The sequence below is a fragment of the Heloderma suspectum genome, chromosome 12 (assembly GCF_057233095.1).
Source record: "Heloderma suspectum isolate Gila_16-S chromosome 12, 16-S_ref, whole genome shotgun sequence".
NCBI classification, from domain to species: Eukaryota; Metazoa; Chordata; class Lepidosauria; order Squamata; family Helodermatidae; genus Heloderma; species Heloderma suspectum.
Window position 1 is genome coordinate 11,671,752 of NC_139469.1, and position 17,253 is coordinate 11,689,004.

Below are 17,253 nucleotides of genomic sequence, written 5' to 3' on the forward strand. Positions count from 1 at the left end.
CCCGAGTAGTTCTACTCTGGGCACCGATCTCCTCACATTCCATATAGGTTATTGCACCTGGTATGGACACATGCACGGCATTTAGCAGGGTACGAGCAACAAGATGCGCACGAGTTCCTCATTGCTGCGTTAGATGTGCTACATCGACACTGCAAAGGTAAGGCTATCTCCCCTCTGAAAATTGTTGTACTACAAACAGGTAAAATAGAGTTAATTGACAAGTTACAAATGGACAAGTCACCAGGGCTGGATACCTATTACCAAGGGTCCTTTAAAAACTCAAATATGAATTCCTGATATCTTTAAACAAAAATATACAACATAATTAAAACATGCAACTAATTAAAAACAATCTCCTTACTAAAAGAATGGACGATAATAATGTTGAGAGTTATGGTAGGAAATATATTGATCATCTAAAACAATTTTTAAAAATAGTTACTCCTTTAAAAAAATGGATAGACTTGGCAACTATCATTTCTCATGGAATTGTCAGTACATTATGGTTCTCCTGATCAGACAGCTTCCTCTTCAAAGCAACATTTGTGAAAAGAACAAATATCACAGAGAAGTACTGGCCATGGCAAATAGAGCTGTTTAAAAAAACCCAATTCACATATAAGGATATATACATGCTCACCTTCACAAAATCTCATAACAAGATCTGTTAGTACATATTTATAGCAGAAGAAAGCAATTAATTTCATTGTCTATGTTCACATGCCATGGTATGCCAGAATTCTGGAGGATCCTAGCTTTACTATTCATGTGCTTTGTGCTGGTACACGCAGTTTATCTCCTTAGATTTGGCTTCTCCCTCCGGTGGAAGCAGCTAAACAAACCAGCAATGGAAAGCTTAGCATGTCATTCAAACAGGGTCTCCTGGCTTGTTGCTCCCAAACAAGCCAGGAATGATAAACTAAGAACAAACCCTGGTTAGCAAATTCTGGCTTTTAAGAGACACAGCAAGCCGGGAGCCCTGGTTCAGACAACACACTAAGATTTCAATTTCTGGTTAATTTAGCTGCTCCCACTAGTGGAAGGAGCCAAATGGGAGCGAACAGAATGGTAAGCCAGGATTCTCTAGAATTCTGGCTTACTGCTGCATGTGAACACAGCCATTCGTGCCAATCAACAAAAATCCAACATAAGTAAACACTGTAAAAATAAAAAGATCCCTTAATAAGCTTCTTTAAATTACTCCCAACAGTGCATATGGCTGTATGGAGTCCTTTTCTAAAAACATACCTATGTTGGTCTAGGTTCCATGACCCTGACGAAGTTTGTTAATTTGATCTTGTATACAATATCCCAAACCCTTAATAACCAGTCCAATATTAAAGGAATATATTTGTTTAATTATAACTAATAAGTAATTCTTAATAAACTAATAGAACCAATATTTTGAAGGCTTTGTGCCCTCTTAGTGGACCATAATTTCCTAATAGTATATTAACCATTTGAGATACCTGAAAGTACTGAAGCAGTGGAAGAAAGTTCCAGCTGCACATCTGGATCTCTATCCTATCCATATAAAATCCAAGATAATTTTTCGCCAAGATGATAAAATTGAAAAAACTACCAATAAGGAAATGTTTAAAAACTGAAAATAGAATTTTTGTAGAACATTGATTTTTATAACAGACTTTTTTCAATCCACAGAATTTTTCATTTGGTTCCATCTGGCCAGATCTTGTGGGCACATAGAGCTCTTAAGGCTGATGAACCTCAGGCAGTTGAATCTCTTCAGTCTTTACAGTTGAACGTAATGCTATAGAACATGTATTAGCACACACAGAGCACATTTTCCCTGAAGTGACAACAGCAACCTTATAAAACAGCAGAAGTAGAGCTTATAACCCACACCTGCAACTACACAATCACTGGGAATTCTCTTTCCTTTCATAATGCACTTTTTTATGCTGCTTTACATATTGACAGGTGCAAGTAGGTGGTAATTTCATTTTTCTTCTTTTCCTGCCAGATGTCATGGGAAACCCAGTGAGTGGGTAATACTTTTCTGTGTTGCTGTGAATAAGCTTATAGAATAGTCTTTTGAGACCCCCCTCCTCACTGAGCCTAATTGACTTGGGTAATTGAAAAGGGAGCAATCTTATCCTCCTGTGGGCAGAAATGGCTGTCTATTAAGAGTATCCAGCAGGGATGTTACCTGGAGGCCAGTGAAAATGTGACGAGGCCATTTATATTGGCTTCTGTGTGAAGATGACAAAACCCAAAGTGGAAGAAATGGCTTTTAGATGCAAGGATTAAACCTTGTCCCTTTTCAGTGAAGCAAAATCAAAGTGTGCAGCTTGGATAATAAGTAGAAGCTATAATTAGATTTTTAAATCTATATACAAACTGTATAAAGCAAGGGAAATCAAAGTCGTAATGTGATAAATCTTGCATGTTATCTCAGTCCACAACTGCTACAGTAATGCAACATTGCAAGATTTCTCCAGCCAAAAGTTTCAATCTTTTTTGAGAGATAGTTGTTCCATAGTGAAATAGTCCAGTAGTGAAATGCCATGCAAGTTTAGTATTTCGCCTTGTTTTAAAAAATGCATCCAAGCCAGTCTCATGCAGTTTTGGCATTCCTTATAAACGGGCAAAAAAATTTCCATCCCCTGTCCGACTGACTTGGGAGCAGCTAACAATACCTTTCCTTACAAACCTGTTACAGTTCAAAAAAAAGAAAGAAAGCGAACTCTCCTGTCTGCATTGGTGATGGATAGAGTTAAGCCCATCAGCCAAGTGGGGAAAAATCCTTATGAAAGCCTTATTTTGTGGCTATTTTTCTTGGGATTTGGGGTGTATTTAGAGTATAAAATATTTAAAACTATTTAAAACACACTGAAAATATTTTAAAAGCTAAGTTAAAAGATGTGTTTTGACACATTTCTAAAAGAGTGTGGGGACCAATCACAACTTGAAGATAGTACATTCTCCAGTTTTGGAGCAACACAGGAGAAAGCCCTTTAACGCCTGTCAAGCAGTCCTCTGTAGGTAACAGTATCCGCAAAACTCCTGAGCAAACTTAGCCATCATGGAATAAAAGGACAGGTCCTCTTATGGATCAGTAAGTGGTTAAAGAACAGGAAGCAGAGAGTAGGAATAAACGGTAAATTCTCCCAATGGAGGGAAGTAAATGGTGGGGTCCCATAGGGATCTGTATTAGGAGCAATGCCTTTCAACCTGTTCGTAAATGATCTAGAATTAGGAGTGAGCAGTGAAGTGGCCAAGTTTGCTGAGTACAACAAATTATTTAGGGTGATTAAAACAAAAAGGGATTGTGAAGAGCTCCAAAAGGATCTCTCCAAACTGGGAGAATGGGCATCTGAATAGTAAATGTGGTTCAGTGTAAGCAAGTATAAAGTGATGCATGTTGGGGTAAAAGATACCAACTTCAAGTATAGCCTGATAGGATCTGAGCTAGTGGTGACCAACCAGAAAAGAGATCTTGGGGTTGTAGTGGTCAGCTCGATGAAGATGTCAACCCAGTGTGCAGCCACTGTAAAAAAAAAAAGAGAGAGAGAGAGTGAAAGAAAAAAAGGCAAACTCCATGTTAGGCATAATTAAAAAAGGAATTGAGAATAAGACTGCCAAGATCATACAGCCCCTTACAAATCTGTGGTGCGACCACGCTTAGAATACTGTGTACAGCTCTGGTCACCACGCCTAAAAAAAGATATTGTAGAGCTGGAAAAAGTGTAGGAAAGGGCAGCTAAAATGATCAAAGGGATGGAGCATCTCCCTTATGAGAGAAGGTTACAACAGCTGGGATTGTTTAGCTTGGAAAAAAGGAGGGTAAGGGGAGGCGTGATCGAGGTGTACAAAATTATACATGGTGTGGAGAATGTGGATAGAGAGACATTTTTCTCCTTCTCTCAAAATACTAGAAGCTGGGGTCATCCTATGAAGCTGATTGGTGGGAGATTCAGGACAGATAAAAGGAAGGATTTCTTCACACAGCTCGTAGTTGAACTATGGAATTCGCTACCACAGGATGTAGTGATGGCCACCAATTTGGATGGCTTTAAAAGGGGGTTAGACAAATTCTTGGAGGAAAAGGCTATCAATGGCTACTAGTCTTGATAGCTATGTGCTACCTCCAGTACCAGAGGCAGTGAGCTGATGTACACCAGTTGCTTGGGAACATGGGTGAGAGGGTGCTGTTGTGCTCATGCCCTGCTTGTGTTTTCCTGGTCAACAGCTGGTTGGCCACTGTATGAACAGAATGCTGGGCTAGATGGACCCTTGGTCTGATCTAGCATGGCTCTTCTTATATTCTTAAAAGGGCCTCTGTTTTAGATCTTATTAACCAGACAGGTTTGTAACTATAGATAGCCAGGCCCTAAACTATTCAAAGGTTTCATGGTTAAAACCAATACCTTGAAATGAGCCCAGAAAACAATTGGCAACCAGCACAGATCTTTCACTATTGGTGTGATATGGTCACGATACCATGCATAGCTTGGCAACCTAGCTACCACTTTTCCTACCAATTAAAACCTCCCGAACACTCTTCAAGTGTAGCTCTACATAGAGCTCATTACAGTGGCCTGACCACGATGTGCGTATGTGGGTTTGGTTGATGACCAAACAAAGCTACTGCATACATAGCTATAACATTTTACATGTACAGGCGTTTTTAATGTTAGCCCACATTACCTTTTTATGTGATATTTCTTGGCAGTGGTAGTAGATTAATCTGATAGGATTTGAAAGGGCAGTATTTTTTGTATCTAGTTACCTGCTTATTGATTTCAGTTGGTTATTGCTGTGATTTATACTCTGTAACCCACAGGAAGCCATAGCACATATTATGAAACATCGTTCTTAACTGTGGTAAAGAGATTGGAAGTAGGTCACGAGATCATGTGTGTTCTCTTTCCCCTTCAGCAGATTTCTCCCACCTACCTCAAGACTTGCTTAGGGGATATTTGGGCACAGATGTTAATCCTAGTTAAGGCTGGCCAGGTTCCCTGCCTATTCAAGATGGTTAACCAACTTCAAATCCTGGTAAACCAGAACAACTGGTTAGCCTTCATGGTAATTAACCTATGCCGAAATCTTCCTAAACCAGTTCGGGAGGAGGGATTTACTGAGGGGAGGGGAGTGCATGCTCCCAGGCTCTTAAATGTGGTTAGAGAGCTCTCATTTACTATACTTCCACTGGCCTGTGGGATAAAAGTAAAAATATATACTTCTAAAAATCGAGAAATTTAGCCTTGCCTGTTATATTAGGAACTTACCTTGCGTATTGGTCATGTTAGGAGAGCAGATTTACCCTTACAGAACTATAAAATGTTTAAAATTGCTGATGTCTTCTTTTCTGCTTAATCTACCTTCAACAATTTCATTTAGATAGTGCATATGATTGCATATGTGATTTTCTTGATTGGGGAAAAAACCATTTTGCCTGGAAAGGCTGGTTTGTTTCCATAACTACATGTGTTGCTCGCTGGCCCTCTTAAGTGGGGTTAAGTAGTCATTTTCACTAACCACCTTGGCAATGCTGCCTATTCTGGATGCAGTCTTTGGAGCAAACAAGCAAAGCCATGGTTAATAATAATAGATTATTATCCCACACCAGCTACGGCCTGGGATCTGTCAAAGTACAGTTTGGATTAGCTGACTCTTCACTCTGCATTCAGTCAACTCAGTGCAGCTGAGACAATAACATCAAAGTAATTTTATCACTTGGTTGTGGGTTTTTCTTTTGCATTCTTCCATGTACACTTTTGCTTTCCTGTATGTACAATACCAAAGAGACTAAAGCCCCTTTTCAGGCATTCTCCTCACATGTAAACTCTACATGTGAGGAGGGGGAGCAGGGATGTGTGGGATAACTCCACCCTGCCTGTCGCCATCCTCGTTGCCCTCTACACATGTGCAGCTGAGATCCTCCTCTATCCCTGGAGGCTCTCCCTGAGATTTAGAACCTCCTAAATCTCCTTGATTTAGAACCCCTCTTCCCATGTAAACCTGGGATTGGAAGGCCTGAAGAGGACTTGAGAACTACTTACATGTTGCTAGTACTCCTTTGTAGTATATAAGGTAACAGTTTATGCACACCTGCATGTATGCATTAGGAGAGCTTTGAAACAAAGTCTGTTCATTTCCTTTTATTCAGGTGACGATAATGGGAAGAAAGCCAACAACCCCAACCACTGTAACTGCATCATAGACCAAATCTTTACAGGTGGACTACAGTCTGACGTCACTTGTCAAGTCTGCCAGTACGTATAATGAGTTAACTTACTCTGTTTTCAATATAGAATTAATCACTTGACATTGGAATGGTGAACACCAAATGCTCAATATTACAGAGCTGATTCCTTTTTGTTAAGGCATGTGTACTTCACACTGTCCAGGTGTAAAGGAAGAGGGTTCCCGTGGCAGCCTCTGTTACATATAAGCTATCAATTAGAGATAGAAAGCTGCAGTGGAGAACTGGCCATATCAACAATCTTGAAATAGACAATAAGAGATCATTAGACAGGGTCAGGCAAAGACATTTTGCTGCCTGTGGTGAAGGCCTGCCGCATTTCATGTTCATAAACTGACCGGATTGGCAGTTGAATCTTATTTCAACACTGTTGATGGGACAGAGTCCTTTACCACACCCAAGAGCAGCAGGTTAGCTTAGGGGGCACAGAGCAGGCCACATGGCCTACACAGAACTCCTGTCTTCCCACATCCCATACTTGCTCTCCCCCTAGCCCCGCACTGACGTGGCCACTTCACTTTGCCTAATAGTAGGACAGGCCCAGTTGCTGAAAATAGGAGAGTCCTTTTAGCTGTTCAAATGAGTGACAGGAATGGCCTTGAAACAGAATCCCCACCCCCATTTGGGCTCTGGGCTTGGAGCATGGTCTTTCCCCCATATCATGCTTTTGAGGTTTTCTGATTAGGCCTCACTGTACACTAGTTTAAGCATTTTCTTCCTTCTCTAAACTAATGTGGGTATAGCACCCCCGTCCCATCTTTAAAACATAATTAAGGGATTTGGTTATAGGGTCACACACCCCTTTCTTGTAGCTTCTTCCTTCCCCAGTGAGAATTCCCCCTCCCATCCTTAACATTTGGTATTTTCCAGCTTTTTATGTTCTATTCACTTTGGAAACGTTCAGTGCTTTAATATTGGTGCATTGATTGAAACTGTGGGACAATGTCAGTGGTCATATTTTATTTAGGGGATGTGACAGAAGAAAGATAGGGGCAGTAACAGCCTTCTTGCAATTCTAAGTAGGATTTTCAAGTTTAACAACTAGTATGCTGAAAGAAAATATCCAAGTGTGGGGGGAAAGAGAACAAATTTCTGCAACCAGCAACTTAATTCTTAGCTCTCTTGCCACAAAGCATAAAAGTACTGTTTTATTTTTCACTGTTTTTGTTTATGTAATGGTAATAGGGTGAACCCTGTATTGGCTTTGGTACAGATTTCAGTTATCTGTGAGGATCCTCAAACAGGGCCATCCCTATCTTTAAACAGAGTATTGCAGCTTTTTCAGGTGGCAGATGCTCAGGGACAAGGAATGTCAGTGAAGCAGTGGAGAACAGAGTTGCATGTATAACACAGCCTGCCCTACTCTCCCTGGGCTAGTCTGCTGCCCTCAGGTGCAGTGGAGGTAGTTAGTGTTGAAATAAGATTAAACTGCCAGTCTGCTTGACTTTTGTACATGGTATGGGAAGCGGCGGGTGGGGGGAATCTTGTCCTTCACCTCTGGCAGCAAAATGTCTTGGACTGACCCTGTTCTCAATATGAAAACCTTATTGGGTGATGAGACTACCTCTTTGCCAGCTCTTCTCCAATGTCGACATGCCACTTTTCAATAATAGTAACCATATCCAGCCAGGTGTCTTGGCCTTTTTTAAAGCAGAGGCAAGCAAACAGTTCAGCCCTGCAGACCATCTTGGAAAACCATTCTATTACTCTGGCAACTCTGTGGGATGGAATTTTATTTGTTTTTAAACGGGGGCTGTAGCTGTCAGAATTCCAACGAATTCTGCACAGCTAAACCTCATGGGCCACTCGTTTTTCTAAATGATTATATTTCCATTGCCAGATTACATCTTGTGGTTGATATTGTTGCAAATTCCCTAAAATTCTGTACTCTTCATGGATATGTAAAGAAACTGCCTCTGTAAAAATAGCTGTTCTTGACTGAGGTGCTTTCTGTACTCTGAGCACCCTCTAGAGGTGAAGTACCAGCTTTTTTTTTTTCTTCAAACTCACACATTCAATTTTGAGGTGGAAGAGATGCCACAAAAATGTTTTCCCTCCCAGTTTTTACATGGTAGAATTATTTTGTGAACCCATTGTGTGGTAAGATCGCATGATACATGTCAACAAAAAGAGGAATTTTCAGGCTCCATTAACTTTCCCTCCATATTTACGCTTCTTCACAGGACCACATTTATCATGTGAACAATGCACTATTGCTTTGTAATCAAGTGGCTGAACTCTCTCTCTTTCTCTCTAGGGGTGTTTCCACAACAATAGACCCATTCTGGGACATCAGTTTGGACTTGCCTGGCTCCTCAACCCCGTTTTGGCCTCTGAGTCCAGGCAGCGACGGCAGCGTGGTGAACGGGGAGAGCCACGTGTCAGGAACCACCACCCTCACAGACTGCTTGCGAAGGTACAAACTGTGGCAGACATTCTTTAGAAAGGAGTGATCTTAACTTCCCTCCTTCTGTCTGCAGATGAGCAGTTTACAGGCAAATTGCCAAGGAGCAAAACAGCAACTCGGCTGCAGTTATAACTGCTGAATCATCCTGCAGAGCAGTTCAGTTCACTTGCAGAAAAAGAGGCCAGGACAACATTAAGCATGTAGCATAAACTGACAGAAGCTGGTAGGTAACCAAGACAAATGGCCCCACCTAATGATCATTGGTTAGTTTTCCCATGGATAAGCTTCAACACTGTTCGTCACTGCAGAAAACATTGCTTCACTTCGCACAAAACATGTCCCTCTTGGAATGATCAGCAGAGATAACCCAAGGCTACAGGGGCTTTAGAGCTTGATCTCTCCACTTCCAGACATTCTACTGAACTGTGGAATACACACTTGGCATCTGAGAATCAGGGGTGCGCCTTGACTCGGGAATCCAGCCTGTTCTTCTAATAAATCTGGATAGGCTGCCATCCCCTCCTTCATATACTCTTGTTCCCTGGACAGGAGCGGAGTCTCTTGGGGTTTGGGGGAGGGGGCACATGATGCTGGGGAGAAGAATTTGGCAGGCAAAGCAGCCAGTGGAAAGGATAAAAGCAGGCAAGATCCATAGCTTCACCTACGATTGGATGCTGCCTATTGGCCCTTCTGTGTTTCCTTTCATGGAAGAAGAAATCATTGCTTCTCGTGTAACAAAAGGTGATTCTGTTGAAATTCAGTGGGTGTATACATGTCTAGAAAACAATTTTAACCAAGAGCAGCCTGTGAACAGTGTCTAACAAGCTTCTTTCAAAGTAGGCAGACTACCATCCCATCCAACCTGATGCCACTACTACTGCTCAAAGGAACTGGGAATCAGTAGAATTTGTTATGCATCGCCATCTCTTCTTGAGGAGCCACCTAGCATGGGAATGTTGCCGGAGAAGATTCAAAACATCCATGCCAGAGAATCTGTCCAACAGCATACAAGAGATGACTGCCCAGAATTTCCTGCTTCGAAACAGGGTGGTGGGCCGGTCTGTCTTAAAGCAGAGAGGCCTCAATGAATTTACATGCCATAGCAAGTTCTACATGGCTCATTCCAGAACATTCTTCCCACTCTGTTCTACAGTTTTCCATTGCAAGAGTGGGAGAGGGGAGGTGTTCCCATGTATCTGCCTGGGCTTATCATCGCTGAATGCTGATTTTACATTTAATCCTGCCACAACTTTTAAGTCTTCAGCAAACTATTCTGTGTTGTAGCAGCTCTGAGGTCACTCCAGAGAGATGTTTCACTGCGGTGTCAAGGTGCTGTGATGGGGCCTCATCAGACAATTCTCCACACCCTAACATGGATTCCAAAGATACATTAATTGGAACAATTGTTGACTTGTCTCTTCCCCAGGTCCCTGTTCCCTGGGATTCTGCCACTTGTCAGGCAATTTCATGGGCCCCTTTCAAAACCAGTCAACACACTAGCCAGTTCCATCCGGTTCTTGAGCCTCAATTACAGCTTTCATAGTAGCAAAAAACATAAGAAATAAGACCAGTTCTGTGGACCGGACTGAGGAACTATCTCGTCTAGTATCCTGTGGTCCAACAGTTGGCCATCTTCATACTTCTGGAGCCTGCAAGCAGGCTTAAAGGCAAGAGCTTTCCCCCACTGTATGTCCCCAGCATACAGAGGACATAGCATATTATTCAGAGTTACACTGCCCCTGAACATGTGAGGTTCTGTTTGGCTGTCTTGGCTCATAGCTGTTCATATCTATCCCTCTGTTAATTCAGCTAACCCTTTTAAAAAGCTATCTCAACCAGTTGATTTCACATGAGCCCCCTTAGCATTGGCTAGACAAATTGACCACCTCAATTTCTTGTTTGGTGAATCTAAAAACCATTGCAAACTATACCAGCCTTACTAAAACTGCTCCCTGATAATGATGAATATGTAGTTGAGTCCACCTGAAAACTTTAGAATGAAATAAGTTCCTTTGCCTGCGTTTGGATGTAATGCAAAGCCATAGTTTAGCATGAGGACAAGCCTAGCATCCCACTGTGTTCCTGGGCTCCTCCCCTCCCATGTGGCCACAAGGAGGAGATCATAAGCTTCTACTTCCATTTTAAATTAATGGCATCTTGCCACTTCATCCAAACACTAAACTGCGGTTAAACTTGACTATGGAAAAACCAGCTTTATGGTTTGACATTGGCTTGTTTCCACTAACCATAGATAGGATTAACCACAGTTTGTCCAGGTTTGGACAACATTGGCAAGCTGTGGTTAATCTAAAACAGAAGTAAATGCTTCTGAACTCATCACAGCCTTGTCAGGAGGGTGGAGTGTACAAGCACAGGGGAGGCTACACTCATTCTTGTAATGTTAAACCAGCACAGATTAGCCCTGTGCAGGCATTCGGTCTGCCCATCTCAAAGCGTGCGTATAAACTTCCACTCAGTCAGAAACCAGGATGAAGCATGGTTTCCCTAGTGCATGGCAGCTTCTACTTGCATTCAGGTGAATGCAAGTAGAAGCTCCCTTCAGACATCCCCCCCTCAACATGGGAAGGTCGAGGGCTGAGGGGACGCTGGGGGTGGGACTTGCATATGCACTCAAATCCCTCCCCCACTTTTAGCCTTCATGTGAGACCGAATGCTTGCATAGGACTTGTGTCTTGCCTTAAAACTGGAGTCACTAGCACATTACCTAAAACAGCCTTCCCCAGTGTGGTGCCCTCCAGATGTTCTGTACTTCAACTCCCATCAGCCCCAGCCAGCATGGCCAGTGATCAGGAATTCTGGGAGTTTTAGTCCCAAAACATCTGAAGGGCACCGGGTTTGGGAATGATGGCCTGAAATGTTTGTCCTTCTGAGTAATTTTAGCGTATTCATTGAGTTATTTGAGATGAAGTTACATGGAACAACCTCACTCTCAAGTTCCAAGGTGGACTCAGCTGAACACATTTTGTTATAAGGGGGCAGTTCCTTCTGAAGTAAAAGTACAGATGATCTCAAATTTAGAGAAGGCACTTCTGATTTTAGGTGCACCTTGTCATGGTTCCAAGGTCAAGAGGGTTATGGAAGGTCTTGAGTAGGGGTGGAGCCAGGTATGTGTGGCCTTGTTTTCTCCTGAGGTGGCCAACCTGTGTCTTGAACTGTGCTGCTTCAGATTGCTGGCAGGACCTCTCATAATGATGGAATGCTACTGCATAAAACAATTTCCCTCCTCATTAAAAACTAGAAAAGTTTTAAATCTAATCTTCCTGACATATACAGTGAATTAATTTGTACGGAGGTTTATTCAGTGTGAGCCCCCACCTGCAGTCTCTGAATCGTTGCGGCCCAGGCACGCATTTGTCACTTCAGTGAGAGCTATGCCTATGTCCGAGTATTGTCTTACAGTCAAACGTTTACAGAGGTTTATGTTTTCAATCATTTTATCTATTTGTGGCTTAAAACATGGGTTAGGAACAGTAACTTCAGAAGTACCCCAACTATAAAGATGTGTATTAAGATCTCTGCAAAGGTAATCTCTAGAGACTTGCATCTCTCTAGGAAGAACTTCAACAAAGACACAGATGGCATCTCTCTGGATAAAGGGGAGGCTTCATGTGTGTTGCAGGCTGATTGTCATCTCAGAAATTAGACGAAGGAGGTTAAGAATTGGGTGGTGACTGTATAGCTGTGATAAGGTTGAAGCTGTTTTAGGAAGAATGTTATTGAATCAAAAATCTGAGAAGAAAAACAGGTGTCATCAGCAACCATCTAGGAATTGTCAGGGTTGTGCTTTAATATCTACGAACTGTTTGAACCACTTTAATTACAAGCACATTGTTTTGGTGGTCTGTTTATTGGTGTGTGAGTAAGTAGACAAAATTGCAAGTATGTTGTCTTGGGTTCACAGACTGAAAAAGAGTAGCTCAACAAGAGATCTTGAACTATGTATTTATATTTGTTATCCTTTGTATTCTCATGCAAATGCTCAAACAGGTCTCGCTTTCACAGGCTGGGACTTGGGAAAGCATCCTGTACTTTGGCCATGCAACAGAACGCAGGCTCAGCCACCATTAAACTTTGCATCACAATTACCATAGTCATATTTTCCCTCAAGCAAGCATAAAGAGCTGGCCAGGCCACCTAGTCAGAAGCTTAATGATGAAAGGCCAAGTGGTGGCCTTTCTTTCCTCATGGTGGCCACTTAGCAGTAAACATCCAAGTTGGCAACTAAACCAAAATTGGAATCATGATTTTAAAAAACGCCAAAACCTTGTGATTTCATTTGCAGGGAAACATAGCTTCATGTCGGCATTGTGGGTAGATGTCTCCATAAAGAGATTGTAAACTACTTTTTATAACCGCTTGTATAGTTGTTTGTGCTGTCCATGTGTGTTTTCTCTATGCATCCTTACAGGTTACAGGGCATGACCCTACAAACCAGTGGACTTGAGGGGGTGAGCAGGGCTCTACTGAAATTTGCTAAGAGACTAAAGCTAGAATCCTGTGCATGCTTGCTTGAGAGCAAGCCCCATTAACTCAGGGGGACTTGCTTCTGAGGAAACATGCACTGCAGGTGTAGCACCTCCAGATATATGAAACAGAAATGCAAGGTGCAATAGAAAAGTGTTTTTCTATGCTGGTCATCCATTTTTTTCCTTAAAATATTTTTTTCAGGTTTACAAGGCCAGAACATCTAGGAAGCAGTGCCAAAATCAAATGTAGCAGTTGCCATAGCTACCAGGAATCTACCAAACAACTCACTATGAAGAAATTACCCATTGTGGCCTGTTTTCATCTCAAAGTGAGTTGCCAAATCATGATTCGAGAAAGTGGATCGTGCTCTGTTAGGTTTGACTGAGTTTCAGTATATCAGGAGATCTGGTTTCAACTAAGAACCTCATGGCCTAAGACTGGGGTCCAGTCTGCCCAGACTGTTCACGTTCGGGCCCCAGAGCCCTCTTCAGAAACAGATGGGAATTTGGCTGTGTAGCATTATGTGCTGTGATTGGTAAGCAGTGTGAGGCCTCTAGATTGGTTAGGCCATCGATGCTATAAATACTAGGAACTTGGCCTTCTCCTGTTGCCTGGTCAACAGAGCAGTATGTCTCGCCTGCTGTAATTAAACATTTGAATATTGTTTCAGTAGCTGGCTGCAGAGCCCTGAACTAATTTCAGGGCCAGACAAAGGGCCCTAGCTGGCAGAGGTCTTTGCTATTAAAAACTGCTCTCTGCCTCTAATATTACAATTCATGCAGATAAGCCAACTTGCATGCACAGTTAGGTGTTGGTTACATTTATATCCTGCCTTTCCTCCAAGGAGCCCAAGCAGTGTACATGATCCTCTGCCTCTCGATTGTACCCTCACAACAACTTTGTGAGGTAAGTTAGGCTGAGAGTCCATGACTGGCTCAACGTCACCCAGTGAGCTTCATGGCTGAGTGGGGACTAGAACCCAGGTCTTCTGAGTCACAGTCGAACGCCCTACCAACTGCACTACATTGGCTCACAAGGTTGTCTGTTTAGTATTTTTATGCATGCTTCTGAGTGCCTGCCAATATATGGTTTTAAAACATTCTGAACACACCTGTGAGAAACCTCAAATAGTGTTGAGTCCTAGAGCTCCTAAGAGGCATTGCCAGCATGTCCTGTCACAAGTAAGTACTAATACTTTGTGGCCACTGTGCATCACGCACACAGGTTCTGTGCCTGCACAGGGCTTGGTTCTGAATATTCTAGAGCCAAGAGAGTTTAGACAGGAAGCCCCACCTTCACTGTGCATGCCCAGGGTGTGGATCCCACCTTTCCTGCTTCATCAGCTGCCACAGTAGTAGCATTGTGAGGAGCATTCTCTGTGGTCCCTTCACTTTTTGAGGAGACTGAGCTGAGCTTTCGTTATCTTTTAATTCTTAGTTTATTTCTTTGTCCCTATCCTTGTTTTTTCCTTCCTGTTAGCATTTGCACCTTCAGCAAACCTCACAGAACTCCCGTAGGGCTTTTGACTCTGAAGATACCTTTCTGTAAGTTCTCCAACTGTGGGAGCAAACTTCCCCCCTTTGGATGGGCACTCCTTTTGCTTATGTGCTTAACAGAACAGACCGGAAGAAACCCTTCTTCTCAACTGAGGGTGCTGCTCTGGAAACAGTCTTTTCAGGCAGCTGACAACATGGCCAGAGACCGATTTCCCCAACCACAATCCTTGGGACTTTGCTCTAAACCAGCACCAGCTATGTCGTTCTTGGCTCCAGAGGCTCCAGCATTGGTCAAGTCCCACATTGGGCTCAGTGTTGTTGGTAAGGGTGTGCCTATGTGCTTGGACCCATCCAGCTTTGAATCCAAGGTATGCTTTGTACCTACCTTGGTACCAAGGCCCCTGAGTTTGCTTCCCAGACCTCCAACCGCCATCAATACTGGGGAGGTGACTGGATCTTGGGAAACCTACAAAGGTTAAGGCAAAGTGCTTTGCCATCTCGGCCCCCGCAAAAGAACTGAAGAAGCCTAAGAATCACTCAAAGCCCAGCTGTCATCTGCATCCATGCCCTCAGTATTAGCTGATCTTGTATTCCTGGTATCATTGGTTCTCTTGGTACCATCCGTGGATTGACAAATATGAGGTTTGCCAAAATTAAGCTTGCCATTCAGCCCACCAACAGATCAACACCTTCCATCACATGGCGGATTACAGGTCCAACAACATGGCTGGGAGCTATTTTCTTGAGATGACATGCTTTGTTGCATTCCTTGGGCCTTACAAAGGAAACATGCACACAAATGGAGGATCTACCTTTTTATGGTGGAAATCTGTTCAGTGCCAAGACCGACGATGCGCAACACAGAGTCCAAAAGCTGTATAATATGCCTTGTAGAATGTGATTGGTTGTAGAATTTATTTCATTTCTATACTGCCCAGTAGCCGAAGCTATCTGGGCAGTTCACAAAAGAACAGCCTTCCCTGTCACTCTAGGATCTGGACCAGAGCCTTGTCAAGTCATCAGACATCGCACTCCCTGAATGTTCAACAGTCACACCATCCCCTATCATAGGGGTTGAAGCATTCCTTCCAGTTTTTTTCTTCTTCTGAGTTGAGACAAGGATCTCACCATAAGTCATCTGACTTGTTGATGCAGCAGCTTTGACTACCCTGTCATCCCTGCTCACCAGCCTTGAATCTTCTGTGATTGGCTTTGGCATTTTCTCAGTGCCTGGTATGAAATTGCCTCAAATATCTGGATCCTTTCCATCATAGGCTGTAGCTACGCCATTGAGTTTGCCAATCTTCCACCTACTACCTATTTTGACCCACGTCCCTTTCATCTCTGCTAAAGCTGGAAGTATTGCTTTTGATTCAGAAAGGAGCAATAGAATTAGTCCCATCTGTCAGACTGCTGGCTTCTATTTAAGGTAGTTCATAGTCCCCAAGAGTCACTGGGGTCTCTGCCCCATTTTAGAGCTCAGATACATGAACTTTTCCATCACTCCCACGAAGTTTCACATGATAATGCTGGTGAACAACCTCCCCCTCGGAGTGATTGGTTTGCCTCGATAGAACTGATGGACGGGTATTTCCACATCTCTGTTCAGCCATATCACCATTGTTTCCTTCACTTCCTGAAAAGCACACACGAGTTCCAATTCTGAATCCTACTTTTCAGCTTAGCCACCGTGCCCATAGTATTTACGGAGTGCATGACAGTAAGGGAACCCATTGTGGCAGTTTTCGGATTCATGAGCATGGTCCCAGGAGGAGCAGTGTTTGCACATCAACACACTTAAGTTGATTGTGGTAACCAAGACCCCAGGGGCATTTGAGACAGGGGGCTGGACTTGATGTCCTAAATGGCCCCTTCTAACTGTATGATTTTATCGGCCATACCATAAAGGTGGCCACCAACACTCTCAAGGCCTTTTACATAGACGAGCAGGGGGGTACCCAGTTATCCATGCTGCTTCATCTCACACATGCCTTGTGAGGCTGGTGTATTCCCCAGGGTATATTCCTCTCAGTACACTTTGCAGGAGAGGCAAATAACATGGCAGTTCACCTCGGCTGTATTCAGACAACTTCTCACCAGTGGCAAGTGGCCCCTGAAATCATCAGGCACTTCTTCCACTGATGGGGGTGACAGGAGATTGATCTCTTTGTCTCTCCCCACAATATACAAAGCCACAACTTTTACAGCTGGGCAGTGGATCATTGGGAGTTATATTCATCTCCCCATGGAAGGATCAACTTCTGTATGCCTTCCCTCACCTTCCCAAGACGGCTATCAGGATTCAGAATGACAAGGACATGATACTCTTGGCTCCCTTGTGGCCCTGGCAACCCTGATTCATGACTGTGCTGCTGATGTCTTGAAGGCTGCCTCTCTTGCCTGATCTCCTCTCCCTGGCCCAGGGGAGCATACGCTATCTGTACCTGGCCACCCTGAGGCTTATGGCATGGAGCCCACTTTGAATATGCCATGAAATCCTTTTGGGGATGAAAGTGCACTTTATACATTTTTCAGATGTCAGGCAGGTGATTGCTTTCTGTGTGCACCAGATGGCACCATTTAGGAAGACTCGGAGCTTTACCTATGTTACCATGGCCCATGAAAGGGCC

At 43.2% G+C, this 17,253-nt stretch overlaps 1 protein-coding gene across 15 annotated transcripts in view; it reads left to right on the plus strand.

Moving 5' to 3' along the window:
- The window catches only part of USP22 (ubiquitin specific peptidase 22), a 134,967-nt gene that overhangs the window by 92,972 nt on the left and 24,742 nt on the right, over nt 1–17,253 (plus strand). For all 15 annotated transcript variants that reach the window (XM_084818391.1, XM_084818389.1, XM_084818387.1 and 12 more), the window contains 4 exons: nt 10–157; nt 6,137–6,242; nt 8,490–8,648; nt 13,329–13,455. In XM_084818391.1, the coding sequence (XP_084674517.1) occupies nt 10–157; nt 6,137–6,242; nt 8,490–8,648; nt 13,329–13,455 (540 nt within the window). The remainder of the gene's footprint in view (nt 1–9; nt 158–6,136; nt 6,243–8,489; nt 8,649–13,328; nt 13,456–17,253) is intronic.